Raw genomic sequence first — 14,800 nt, 5'->3', positions numbered from 1 at the left:
GTTTAAGGAGACCTTTATGAGTGCCAAGTTGACAAGGAATTAGTTTTATGTGTCAACTTGACTGAGTCATGGGCTGCCCAGATATTTGAACAAGCATTATTCTAGGTGTTTCCATGAAGGTGTTTTTGAATGAGATTAACATTTAAATCAGTAGACTGAGCAAAGCAGATTGTCCTTCCTAATGTGGATGGGCCTCATCTAATCTGTTGAAGGCCTGAATAGAACAAAAAGCTGACCTCCTGTTGAGTAAGAGAGAAAATTTTTCCTGATGGCTTTTGGACTGGAACATTGGCTTTTTTTCCTGCCTTTGGAGTCAAATTGAAATACTGGCTCTTCTTGGGTCTCAAGCTTGCTGGCCTTTGGACTGGGAACCATTCCATTGGCTCTCCTGGGTCTCCAGCCTCCTAACTCACCCTGCAGATTTGGGACTTATTGGTCTCCATGACTGCATGAGCCAATTCCTTATGGTAAATCACTTTCTGTATAAATATATACATCCTATTGGTTCTCTCTAGAGAGCCCTGACCTAATACACATTTGGTTAATCCTGACTGATGTAGATTTAGTCACTGCTAGGTTAAATCGTTTGAAACCACTTTGGAAAGATTAATCCTGCATCACTGTATATGATGAATAGAAATGAAGAGATACTGGGGAAAGGAAGACCAGTTAAGCTCTTTCAGCTACCTAGGCAACAAGTTTCTCTGAGCTAGAAATATAAGTTAAGGAAACAGCAGAGCACATATCATATTTGTAGAACTGGTAATGGATAAAAGTACTTTGCAACAGACTGTGGAAGAGAGTAGAATGCGTGAACTCTGAGGAACTCCATCATTTATGCAGCTGCAGGAGAAGGTACCTACAGGCAGACTGAGGAGGAGGAGCTGTTGAGTTGAGAGGAAATCAGAAGTCCAGAGTCTTAGAACAGAAGACTGTTGTCAGTTGTGTCTGATGCCACTGAACAGCCATTTGGGATGAGGACAGAGTTGTTCAATAGTTTTGGCATATAGAGATTGTTTGTGATTTTACCTGTGGTTTCAGGGGCTTCAAAAGATTAGATGCCAGACTGGAATGGCTTAAACAGTGAATAGAAGGAGAGAAAAGAGAGACAGAATATGTAAGACGGCCCCTCATGAGAAGCTTTTCTGGGAAAGGGAGCACAGAAACGGGATTGTGGCTGTAGGGGCATGCTCTGGAGGGAGAGTGGGATTGACCTTTGATAGGAAGAGAGACACTTCCTCCACTGTGAAAGGAAGGAAGGACAAAGTAAGTGTAGATGCCTATCATATGCGTTTGAAGGTGGGAAAATGAGTGCATTTTCATGTAGGGACTTTCACTTTGCAGTGGAGTATGAAGGAGAGTTATCAGCTGAGACCCAGAGAGGCAGAAGGGGTGTTGGAGGTCTGCAGAGTTGAGGAACAGACGGCCCCTTGAGGGAAAGTCCTGAGTGGGGATGGGGATGAAGCTTTCTGGGCAGCTCTGGGGTCTTTGCTGAGGTCGGAAGCCATCATTGGTGTTGGTATTTACTGTGGATTCTTTTTTTCAGCTCGGGTAGGGGTGGTGTAGGGATATAGATGACTAGATTCATCCAAGCACGTAAGACTCTCAGTTACACGTAACTTCTATGCGAGAATAATTGCATTAAGACCTTCTCGGCCTTGGGACTTCCACGGTGGTCCAGTGGCTAAGACTCTGCACTCCCAATGCAGGGGGCCTAGGTTCGATACCTGGTCAGGGAACTAGATCCCACATGCTGCAACTATGAGTTAGCATGCCACAACTGAAAGATCCCGTGTGCCGCAACTAAATATCCCACACGTGGCAACAAATATCCCATGTGCTGCAACTGAGACCTAGCGTAGTCAAATAAATAAATAAGTAAGTAAATCCTTCTCAGCCTTAAAAAGAATGTACTGAACATAATTTAACTTTTCTTGATGTCTAAGGTTTTCATTATATTAGCTATGATGCTCTGATTGTTAAAGTGATTGCTCTAGGTTCGAGTTGACGGGTGTTTGTTACACATACATCACAATGCCCGGTTCTGCTGACATTGAACTGAAAGGTAAAATCCCTGCCCTAAGTAGTACCTGTCTGTGGTGAGAGTGTCCCTGGCTGTGTGGACCTTCTGCCAGGGAAACACAGAACAGGTGACCTCTCCAGGACAGATGGGTGGATGGGGGTGGGGTGTCGAGGGAGGTTTGGTCCCCAGAAGAGGTGACGAAAGTAGTCAGCTGACTTGGAACTCAGAAGATCCATTGTCACACAAAACAACTTTGAAAATAGTGGTTAGAGTTCCAGTCAGACCATTAAAAACTAATGAAAAGGGGCTTCCCTGGTGGCGCAGTCATTGACAGTCCGCCTGCCGATGCAGGGGACGCGGGTTCGTGCCCCGGTCCGGGAAGATCCCACATGCCGCGGAGCGGCTCCGCCCGTGAGCCATGGCCGCTGACCCTGTGCATCCGGAGCCTGTGCTCCACAACGGGAGAGGCCACAGCAGTGAGAGGCCCGCGCAAAAAAAACAAAAACAAAAAACTAATGAAAATATTACATATTTTCAATGAGAAATATTACAAAAAAACAACCCAGTATTATTTAAAAATTAAAAGCTGAGAATTTATAAGCCTTTTATTCATTTTGAAATTTGTGTTGAGAAAATATTATTTCACTTGATAAGGTAGATTTCAGATTTTGTGGAGATTTTTTGAGTGAATGCTTGAGTGCTTTTAAGGGCTGTAACATATGCTGACAGTGACTCCATGTATTTAACTCATCGTCAAAACTTCTGTCTTTTCCTTTTCTTTGGTACCAAATAAACAACTTAAAAAAAACCCAACAACACAGCACTGACTATGGCTACAAATGGAATAAAGGGAAGGAAAGATGTATGCATGTCTGTATATTAACTGGATAAACATTGGAAAAGGGTGAGCTGGAGGCAGATAACATTTATTCAGTGCGCGTTAAAAGTCACATACTAAGTACTTCCACATGTAGCAAATGCATTTAGTCTTAACAAAACCCCATGAGATGTAGGTATCATTGATACCTATTTTACAGATAAGAAAATAAATAATTTAACTAAAATAAATAATTTGCCCAGAGTCAAATGGTTAGTGGTAAAAGTGGCAAACTCTTACATCTTTGGCTTTATTTCCTGTGTTCTTCCCTCCAAAATAGCTAAGGTAAAATGAGCTGTTGGCATTGTAAAATTTTTTTTAAAAGGGTTATTTATCTGTGATTTTTCTGAGCAGAAAAGAAGGTAGTGTTGCGGAATAAAGCAGAATTCCTTGTCTTGGCCAAAGCCAAAGCATTTGTCAGGGTGATAGTAGACAGGGATGTATATTCAGTGTTCATAAATCAGGTTCGTATTTCTTGGGAGATAGTAGTGGTGGAGGTGAGTGGCAGGGAGGATTATCTGTGCACTACACTGAAAGTTCAGAGTTTGAGTCTCTCACTTGTTTGCATCATATGAGGGATACGTGTTTCTAATAATTGAATGGAACTCAATGAGCAGTACGTATATGGCTATTAATAGATTTTGTTGTTGTTGTTTAAGCTTACGTTAGCTGCTACCAATCATTGATTTTTCAGTCTCAGATCCTTGGTATGTCTATGAAATCCCTAATTAGATAAGCATTGCCATAACAGTTCTGAATGGATATGATCTTTGATAACTCTGTCCGTACTCAATAATATCTTTTGGAAATGTGGAAAATCAACCTGGTTGGTATTGTTGGTATTTTATATAAGTGGAGAATACAGATTTTAGTGTATGATATAAATCTAAGAAACATGAAAAGGGTTTGTGTATGCATTATATACTAGTTTGAAGAAATCACACAAAAATTTCCATCTGAGATTTTTTTAAAAGCATAGTTGAGACTTTTAAATATCTCTTCAAATTTAATTTGTCATGTTTCTGAAATGGAATAAATCAGACCTAGCTTATCTCATACTAAATATTTTATGCCTTACAGTTAGTTCTATAAAAATGTTTAGTCGTCTCTATTAACCACCTTCCTTAATGTTCCTAGGTTATTGAATCTTTGGGAATTATTATTTATAAGGCACTGGACTATGGCTTGAAGGAGAATGAAGAAAGGGAATTAAGCCCTCCCCTGGAGCAGCTCATCGATCGCATGGCCAACACGGTAGAGGCTGATGGCAGCAATGATGAAGGCTATGAGGCTGCCGATGAAGGTCTGGAAGAGGAGGAAGATGAGAAGAGAAAAATCTCAGCAATCCGGTCCTACAGAGATGTCATGAAGGTAAAGTTTACAATTACCTCTTTCTTTGAAGAGTTGTTATTTCACTTTAAAAAACTGAATGGTGATTTAGCATTTGATAATAGTTCTTAGACTTTCAGCTATAAGTGAAATGTGTTCTAATTTCATTCTTTTACATGTAGCTGTCCAGTTTTCCCAGCACCATCTATTGAAGAGACTGTCTTTTCTCCATCATATATCCTTGCCTCCCTTATCGTAGATTAGTTGACCATAGGTGCGTGGGTTTATCTCTGGGCTTTCTATCCTGTTCCATTGATCTATATTTCTGTTTTTGTGCCAGTACCATACTGTTTTGATTATTGTAGTTTTGTAGTATAGTCTGAAGTCAGGGAGCCTGATTCATCCAGCTCTGTTTTTCTTTCTCAAGATTGTTTTGGCTATTCAGGGTCTTTTGTGTTTCCATTACAAATTTAAAATTTTTTTGTTCTACTTCTGTGAAAAATGCCATTGGTAATTTGATAGGGATTTCATTGAATCTGTAGATTAGAACACTCTCTAACCCCATGCACAAAAATAAACTCAAAATGGATTAAAGACCTAAATGTTAGTCCGGATACTATAAAACTTTTAGAGGAAAACATAGGCAGAACACTCTCTGACATAAATCGCAGCAATATCGTTTTTGATCCACCTCCTAGTGTAATGAAAATAAGAACAAAAATAAACAAGTGGTACCTAATTAAACTTAAAAACTTTTGCATAGCAAAGGAAATCATAAACAAAATGAAAAGACAACCCACAGAATGGGAGAAAATATTTGCAAATGAAGCAACCAACAGGGGATTAATTTCCAAAATATACAAACAGCTCATGCAGCTCTATATCAAAAAAAAAATAACCCAATCAAAAAATGGGCAGAAGATCTAAATAGACATTTCTCCAAAGAAGATAGACAGATGTCCAAAAAGCACATGAAAAATGTGCTCAACATCACTAATTATTAGAGAAATGTAAATCAAAACTATAATGAAGTATCATCTCACACTGGTCAGAATAGCCATCATCAAAAAATCTACAAACAATAAATGCTAGAGAGGGTGTGGAGAAAAGGGAACCCTTCTACACTGTTGCTGGGAATGTAAATTGGTATAGCCACTATGGAGAATAGTGTGGAGGTTCCTTAAAAAACTAAAAATAGAGTTACCATATGATCCAGCAGTCCCACTCCTGGGCATATATCTGAAAAAAACCCATAATTCAGAAAGATACTTGCACTCCAGTGTTCATTGCAGCATTATTTACAGTAGCCAAGACATGGAAGCAACCTAAATGTTCATCGACAGATGAATGGATAAAGAAGATGCGGTGTATATATACAGTGGAACGTTACTCATCCATAAAAAGAATGAAATAATGCCATTTGCAACAACATGGATGGACCTAGAGATTAACATACTAAGTGAAGTAAGTCATAGAAAAGACAAATATTATATGATATCACTTATATGTGGAATCTAATTAAAAAATGATGCAAATGAAAAAAAATAAATGAAGTGAATAAGGAACTAAAAATACTCGATTCTGTGATAAATGAAGAGTAAAAAGTTTTCCATTAAGAAACAAAACTGGGATTTCCCTGGTGTGGCAGCGGTTAAGAATCCACCTGCCAATGCGGGGGACACGGATTCGAGCCCTGGCCCGGGAAGATCCCACATGCCGCGGAGCAGCTAAGCCCGCGAGCCACAACTACTGAAGCCTGAGCGCCTAGAGCCTGTGCTCTGCAACAAGAGAAGCCACCGCAACGAGAAGCCCGCGCACCACAACGAAGAATAGCCCCCGCTCACCGCAACTAGAGAAAGCCCGCGCACAGCAACGAAGACCCAACACAGCCATAAATTTAAAAATAAATAAATAAATTTATATAAAAAAAAGAAGGAAACAAAACTGTGTATACCTCTGAAACTGAGCTAACAGTTTTTGGTAGTGGTTTAGTGGGTATTTGTGGGGGAGAACAGGGCATGGTGAAGGAGGAGGGGACGCCCACCCAACCAACCATGTCAGTTGGTTAACCCTGGCACCAGTCAAATGACAGATGTCATGGCCAGATTGCTCTTGTATAGTACAGATTTGGAAGATGAGACCTGGAGAGTTATTGGAATCTTACAGTTCTACTCAATGACATTCAGTATGTTAACTTATAAAACAAAGATTCTTGGACATTCATCAGTTTGAACTGATAACTGTTACACTGCTTTACTGTTTTTTAAATTTGAGCTACTATGTCTGCCCTCCTGCCTATGTTATTTCTATCATAATATGAAAAATAAACAATTAAAATGCTTTTTTAGAAAGGTTTTATAGATTGGAGGAAAACTAAGTTTACCAATTCCATTCTTAGGAATTTTATTGGAGAATATCATATACTCACCCCTTGTTTCTTAGTTTCTATGTTAACCAAAACTGATCAGTAAAAATTTCCACGTCTGTAACAATATGTTCTGAACATTTCTTTTAGCTACCTGAGAAGAAAAATAATTGCTGAAACATTTGACAAGTAAACTGAATTTTATATATCATAAAACCCATTATTCATGGCCAAATAGTGACACATAGGAGTTTGTGATTTGCTCAGTGGGTTGAAATCTTCAATTAGTAAATTGGCTCCTGTTTACATTGTTGGAAGAGAAGACAAGAATTAATTGAAGAAATATATGCTTTCTACTTGTTGAAAGTGGAAATGTGAAACTAAGTTTGAATAATATAAATAATAGAATGTTTAGGAACTTGGAGACAATTTGTTTTTAATTCTTAGTGAGCAAGACCTTTTTATTGTGTAACTTTTCCCCCCGAACAGTTGTTTATTCCTTCCAGTCTTTCAATTTGGTATATGGTGTGTTACACTTGAAAATTACTTTCACGTCCATTGTTATCTGAGACTTATGGTAACACTGTGAGGTATTGGGTTGGCATTGTTAAACCCATTTTACAAATGAAAGAACTAAGGCTCAGAGAGGCGTGTGACTTGTCCAGCTTCTTTGAACTGAGTGAATGAGAGGAAGTTAAATTCAGAGGTTTATAGTCAGGTAGGACTTAGATTGGACCCCTGGTTTTGCCATTTTTGTACCAATTGTTTTACCCTGGATTATTTAATCCTATGATCCTTATTCTTATGTAAAGAGAGAATATCTGCCTGATTGAGTTTTGTGCAGATTAAATTAAATAACATAATTAATATAAAGTACCTACTATAGTGCTTGTCATGAATAAAAATTTAATAGCACTTACTATATGCCAGGCATTTTTCTAGGTGCTAGGGATATACCAGTAACAACATACAATTGGTCCCTGTTTTTATGGTTCTTAATTGTAATGGAGAAAAACAGGATATAAACAAGTAAAGTATAAACACATATATCATTTTTTTCTGAATCATTCCAAGGCTTTTTGCCACTGCATATAGGTCAGAATAAATTGCAGGCACAAATTTATGTCAGCGATAGAATGTGTTCTTCTCTTAAATTAAGAATATAACACCTAAAATATTTTTCTTTCAGATTGTTTGTTGAGAAACATATAGAACTAAGTGGAGCCTTTCAGGAAGTATTAAGAAAAGATCATTCTTAAAAATTATTTTCTTATATATAAATATATCCTAGAAAAGATTCCTTCGGTTAACATTAGTTGAAAAGAAAAGGGATTGTAGACGTGAAGTAAACAGTGGTGGTGATGGAGAGTGAAGTATGTAGGCAAGGAAGATTAAGGAGACCAGGGGCAGGATGATGGAAGAGGAGGACGTGAGACAGTGTGTGGAGAGGAAGAGTGAAAGGAGTGTTTGAGAAATGAATGAAGTTACTATGAGAATAGCACATGAGCAGATTCTTCATTTGAGATGAAATGTAAAAGTCTCAGCTTACTCATGCCTTCATTTACCTTCTCAGATATTTAGGAAGCATTTAGTTTGCCTTCCTTGTTCTGAGTGCTCTATCAGGTGCTTGGAGATGAACTTAACTGGGGTTAAATGAACCCCAGTGAGGTAAATATTATGGACCTGGTGTCTAGGACCATACTAGCCCATACACCTTGGTGTAAATTAGCAATCTGCTTTCCTTCTTCAGGATACTGTACTTCCATCTGTAAGAGAATCATAATAAATAAAAATTTGCAGTGTCTGTTATGTGGAGGATGTCCTTTTAGAAGGGGTACCCTTACGAATAATCTGAACATATGAAAGTGGTGGGCCAGCACAGGTTCATGGGAGGCTTGTAGGGCACAGAGAGGGGCACTGAACTCAGCCTGGTGGATCCTGGTTCTCTTACACAATCCAGTCCCCCTAATTGTCAGGGAATGCAAATAAAGCAATACCATTTGCCATTCTTTTGAAAGCAAGAATTTACTTTTGTTGAAATTAGAAATTACGGTAAATTTTTTTGCTCAGTAATTGATAGCTGCAGTGTAAATTTACATAGCTCTTACATAAAATAATTTGACAGTATATTAAGAAGTCCAAAACTATTCACTATTTATAATAGAAGAATGCTAGAAATATCCCAGATGTCCATTAATAGGGAAATGGTGAACTAACTGTGGTACAGCCAACTAGTGGCGTACTATATCACTATCAAAAGGGCTGTGGAAAGATCTCCAGGATATATCATTTACATGAGAAAACAAGGTGTAGAAAATCATGTATAGTATGCCAGCATTTATCTAAGAAAATGTATGGATAAGAATATATATATTTTTTTTAAAAAAAAGAGGAAAGATAAACCAGAGTAGAAACCAGGACAGGCATTAAAGCTACACATCTATGAGTGTACTAGATTCTGTGGATTTGATTTAGAAACCATATAAATATTTTACATAATTATGAAACAAAACTGAATATGGAAACATAATCCCCTCAAATCCAAAGCAAACTGAGCCTAACTGTTACCGCATCAGAAATGTGACCACATAGACAGACCTGGAAAGCAACGATCACATAGTAGCAGTGAGCACAGCTGCCACCAGCTCATGGTCTCCGAATACCATTCCCTACTAAAAGAATTCCAGAATTCCTTAGAGAAATGGCTAATTCCAGATCTGGGAAGGAAATGTGTAAAATAGCGTGGAACATCTTGTCATACCAGAAAGCAAACAGACTATCCAGGATTACTAAGTTATGTAAAAAGGACTCAGAAGCCAACTCAAGGAGCCTCCCGCATTGGTCAGATGGAAGAATTTGATCATCAATAAGAATAGTAGCTGTGATGGATTAAAGCAGACCAAATATTCTGCATTCTCTGGACACATAAGTAATAATTAATAAAACCCTTTTGGTCACCTTTAGCGGTTGTTCAGTTGTTAACCAAGTTGTTAACCCACTTACTATTTTGACAGCTGGTGTATAGACAGAATCCATTCTGCCTTTTCCATAAGGACACCACCTCAGGGCAACCAAAGAGTTTTGGATGAATGTCTCTTTATAAAAGTATTCCAACTAATAAATGAAAGGGAAGTGATAGGGATTGCAAAATGGTAATAGTCTGATTCTACAAAATAATAGCATTGTGGCATCACAAGAAACCAGCAGACTTTCTGTGCCTCCGATGGAAGTTTACAGCATCACCTGCAAAGTCTTCTTGCCAAATAAACAATCTGATCAAGCCTCTAGATCTAACTAATCTAACTACCAATTTATAGGAAGTTCAGGGGACATAGAAACATTTAAAATAACACCATAGGGATGCAATCAGCAAAATCAGATTGTGGGAAACTATAGCACAAATCACATAATTTCTTCAACAAGTAACTTACAAATTAAAAGGAAGGGGAGAGAGGAAAACATAGATTAAAAGAGACTTAATACATACCAATCGCAGTAGAATGAACCTTGATTAAAAGAAATAAATTATAAAACTGGGTATATATTTGAGATAATCAGGAAAATTTGACCTCTTACTCTATAGTTGATGATATTAGGAATTATTCATATTTTTAGATATGATAATAGTATTGTGGTTATATTTTTTAAAAAAGAACTCATCATTTAGTGATATATGCTGAAATATTTACATGTGAAATTCAGATATCTGGGATTTGCTGTAAAATAATCCTGGAGGGTGAGGCTTAAGTGGATGAGGATGTAGATGAAACAAGATTAGCCATGAATTGATAATTACTAAATTGGGTGATGGGTACACTGTAATTCATTATATTATTCACCTCGTTTTTTATATGTTTGAAATTTTTTCACATAGTAATACTACTATTAGGAATTTTTCAAAGAGGTCAATTTTTTTTTTTTTTTTTTGCTTTCTAGTCCCTGTGGACTTTTTTTAAAATTTTATTTTATTTATTTATCAAAGAGGGCAATTTTTAAAACTTAGATAGAACTGACATATAACATTATATTAGTTTCACTTGTACAATATGTATAATGATTCCCTATTTGTATAAATTGCAAAATGATCAGCACTGTAAGGCTAGTTAACATCCATCACCACACATAGTTACGAATTTTTTTTCTTGTGATGAGAACTTTTAAGCTCTACTCTTTTAGCAGCTTTCAAATATATAATACAGTATTGTTAACTATAGTCACCATGCTGTACATTACATCCCTAGGACTTACTTATTTTATAACTGGAAGTTTGTACCTTTTGACCACCTTCACCATTTCACCCACCCTGTACCCACAAGCCCCAACCACTGGCATCACCAGTCTGTTCTCGGTACAAAGAGATGTTTTTTAATACAAGATGTTACATAGATACATGAAGATGTGTATCACAGCGTTATTTATACTGTTCTGAAACTGGAAATAAATGACTCACAAAGAAATGGTATATCAACTACATGGATTATCATATGGTCTTTAAATTATAATTATGTGGGTTATGAAGCAATATGGGAAATTTTTGTTTTAATAAATGGAAAAAAGACCACAAAATTCTGCGTGTACTGCTATGTGTATAAAGAAGAGACTGTGCTCAGGAATAAAGATGCAGACCTACTAGAGAATGGACTTGAGGATACGGGGAGGGGGAAGGGTAAGCTGGGACAAAGTGAGAGAGTGGCATGGACATATATACACTACCAAACGTAAAATAGATAGCTAGTGGGAAGCAGCCACATAGCACAGGGAGATCAGCTCGGTGCTTTGTGACCACCTAGAAGGGTGGGATAGGGAGGGTGGGAGGGAGGGAGATGCAAGAGGGAAGAGATATGGGGACATATGTATATGTATAACTGATTCACTTTGTTATAAAGCAGAAACTAACACACCGTTGTAAAGCAATTATACTCTAATAAAGATGTAAAAAAAAAGAAATGGTAGGTGTTATGGTTTTCAATAAATCTATAATTTATAAAAAAAAAAGAGACTGTGCTGATTTATGATTTACCATAAATGGTATTAATGGCATTGTGATTCAGGGGGAACCATATGGCTTCAGAAATTCCATTCCTCTTATTGTTTAGTATTTGTATAATAAATAAAATATTGTAAAATTTTAGTATGGCTATATTAAGTTATTGCCCATGAATAGTTTTATAAGTTATATTTCCAGTGTTAATTCATACTTTCAAAAAAATCTGGCATGTTTCTGTAAATACAAGAATATAGTTTACAAATAATAAGCCCTGCTTATAAAAAGCTAATATGTTTTTGGTTTGCCACATAATGTCAGAATTTACATGCTATTTTGAAAACTCATCAGGAGAGAAATTTAAGAAAAGGATAGTACTGTAGAGTGTGATTAAAAATAGAAAAAAATCCTATATTATTTAATTTTTTTTAAAGATTTTTTTTTTGATGTGGACCACTTTCTAAAGTCTTTATTGATTCCATCACAATATTGCTTCTGTTTTACGTTTTTTGGTTTTTTGGCCGCAAGGCATGTGGGATCCCTGGTCCCCGACCAGAGATCGAACCCACACCGCCTGCATTGGAAGGCAAAGTCCCAACCACTGGACCACCAGGGAAGTCCCTAATTTTATTATACCAAGCTAGATTAGTACAGTGCACAGTTTATCTTCATCTTCAAACTGCACATGTATTACAGACAGCTGAAGTGGAATGAGTCTGTTATTTTCATTTGTGTATAAATTTGGCCTAGGTTTAATGGAATATATCCAAGGGAAGCCATAATGTTTGTTTGAGCTTGTCTGTTACTGAGTGAAGGTGTGTTAACATAGGTTAGTTGGGTGACCATAGTCCATCAGTCAAATTAGAGTGACTCCAAGGAACAAACTGCAGTTCTCTGTACTTCAAAATGTTTGTTCTCTAAGTTTTGAAATTTGCTGGAAACATGCTAATTTTCTCACTGGTTTAGGCAAAAATTTAGTAATTTATCCTAACTATATGATGCTGCATTTAATGAAGATGATCTTTGTTATTATCTTTGTTATTAATTTCTTATGACAAATGCATGATTATACTCACTAGGCAAAACATTTTAATTATGGTTTAAAATTATATTCTACTTAGATTTTTGCAAATAAAATTCTAAGCTTTGTGAACTGAATATTTTTTAAGACATTTGAATTTTAGCAGTTGAGAATAAATTATGGGGAAATTTGGAGCTTCATATTATCAACAAAAGACTGTGATATAAAACCTAAATATATCAGAAGATATAATTCTGATTATGCCTTTTTCTCTTCTAAGGTGATATTACTTACACACACTGCAGTATGTGTCTCCAGACATAAAGAGTGACTTGGATTGCTGAATGCTTCGTAATTTAGAGTTTAAACAAAAACTGTATTCTCAATTAATTGTGCCAAAGTTTTTAAAAAAACTTTATGGTCGTTTACTGTGTAGTATTTTGACGCTAATTAGGGTAAAAGGCCAATGGATAATAGAGTTTCTGGCATACATCTTCGATTTGATATCAGATAAAGATTTTTTTCCTAGTTGGTACATTGCTTCAAAATACAAATGCTAATAACTTATTTGACCAAAAAATGTTTCCAAATGTTTTGAAAGTATTGTAGGCTGTCTTTTTTCTAATCACATCAGTCTAGCCCAGGTTTGCTGATAATTTCAAGTTTTGTTGAAAATATATAACAAGGTCTTATGTGTGTAATGAAGTTTTCAGAAAATTAATTTCGATTCTGGCAATATTATTAATGATTCTATACAGAGAATTCAGATAATGGAGTTGTCAGATAGACTTTTTTTTTTTTTTTGCGGTACACGGGCCTCTCACTGTTGTGGCCTCTCCCGTTGCGGAGCACAGGCTCCGGACGCACAGGCTCAGTGGCCATGGCTCACGGGCCTAGCCGCTCCGCGGCATGTGGGATCTTCCCGGACCGGGACACGAAGCCTCGTCCCCTGCATCGGCAGGTGGACTCTCAACAACTGCGCCACCAGGGAAGCCCAGATAGACTTTTAATTGATGTTCAGGATTCTAAGAGTCAGGATTGAAACTTTGAGTAGAGAACTGGAAAATATATAGAAAGAACCAAATGGAAATTTGAGAACCAAAAAATGAAGTAACTGAAATAAAAGTTTAGTGGATGGGTTTAATAGACTAGACGGAGCTGAAGAGAGAATGAAGTGGAACGTTGTCAATAGAAAATATTCAGAGTGAAGCACAGACACAAAAAGAATGAAAGCAGTACACATAATTAAAGTCCCAAGGAGAGCCAATGAAGAGAGAGGATGGAAGGCATATTTGAAGACATACTAAGAATTTCCCAAAACAATGCAAAACACTATGCTGCAGATTCTGGAAGCCCCACAAACAAAAAGAGCAAGATAAATTAAATGGAAAACAGTCTAGTTTCATACCTAAACTGCTAAAAACCACAAGCAGAGAGTCTAAAATCAAGCCAGAGAAAAAACTGGACTGCACCTGACTTCTCAACAGAAACAATGGAATCTAGAAGACAGACTGGAATGACATTGTCAAAGTTCTAGAATAGAACCTAAAATTCATTACCTAGTGAAGTATCTTTCCAGATTAAAGGTAAAGTAGTTCTTTTCGTGACCAAAAAAGCAGTGGCCTAGAGTAGGAGTTGGGGAGTCATCAGCTTTATAGGTAGCGTTTAAAGCAGTTAGAGTAGACAAGATCAGCTAAGGTGAGTAGAGAGAAACCCAAAGATCCAAGATTGAACCCTAAAAACTCCAGCATTTTGGTTTAGCTTAAAATTTATTCATAGAAGAGCGAAGGTAGGTTAAGTAAGATATTATATAGCTTAGTCTTCTCCTTTTAGAAATAAGCTGAAACTCAGCAATGTTAAATAAATTGTCCAAAGTTATATAATGGCATGTTGATAGATATGGGACAGAACCTGTTCCTTCTAATTGTGTCCCTCTGCCCCCAAACTATCCCCTCTTTGGTAACTGTAGAAGATGATTTTGTTGCATGCTTACTGTATACTATGCTCTACGCTTAAGCACTTTAAGAACATTATTTCCTTTAATGGAAGAGTAATATACTCTCATTCTAGGGTGGAGTGCATAAGGACTTGGGCTCTAGAGTTAGACTGCCTGGGTTCATTTCCAGTTCTGTCTCACTGTGTGGCCTTGGGTAAATTACTTAGCTATTCTAAATCTGTAAATTGGGTTGTTGTAAGGATTA

General features: G+C 37.0%; 1 protein-coding gene across 6 annotated transcripts in view; it reads left to right on the top strand.

Annotated features, from left to right (window-relative positions):
• Positions 1-14,800, top strand: part of SPIRE1 (spire type actin nucleation factor 1) — a 207,012-nt gene that overhangs the window by 117,106 nt on the left and 75,106 nt on the right. For all 6 annotated transcript variants that reach the window (XM_030836536.2, XM_060311222.1, XM_060311224.1 and 3 more), the window contains exon 3: positions 4,038-4,271. In XM_030836536.2, the coding sequence (XP_030692396.1) occupies positions 4,038-4,271 (234 nt within the window). The remainder of the gene's footprint in view (positions 1-4,037; positions 4,272-14,800) is intronic.

The sequence above is a fragment of the Globicephala melas genome, chromosome 13 (genome assembly GCF_963455315.2).
Source record: "Globicephala melas chromosome 13, mGloMel1.2, whole genome shotgun sequence".
Classification (NCBI taxonomy): Eukaryota; Metazoa; Chordata; class Mammalia; order Artiodactyla; family Delphinidae; genus Globicephala; species Globicephala melas.
This window is presented reverse-complemented; position numbering and strand designations above follow the sequence as displayed.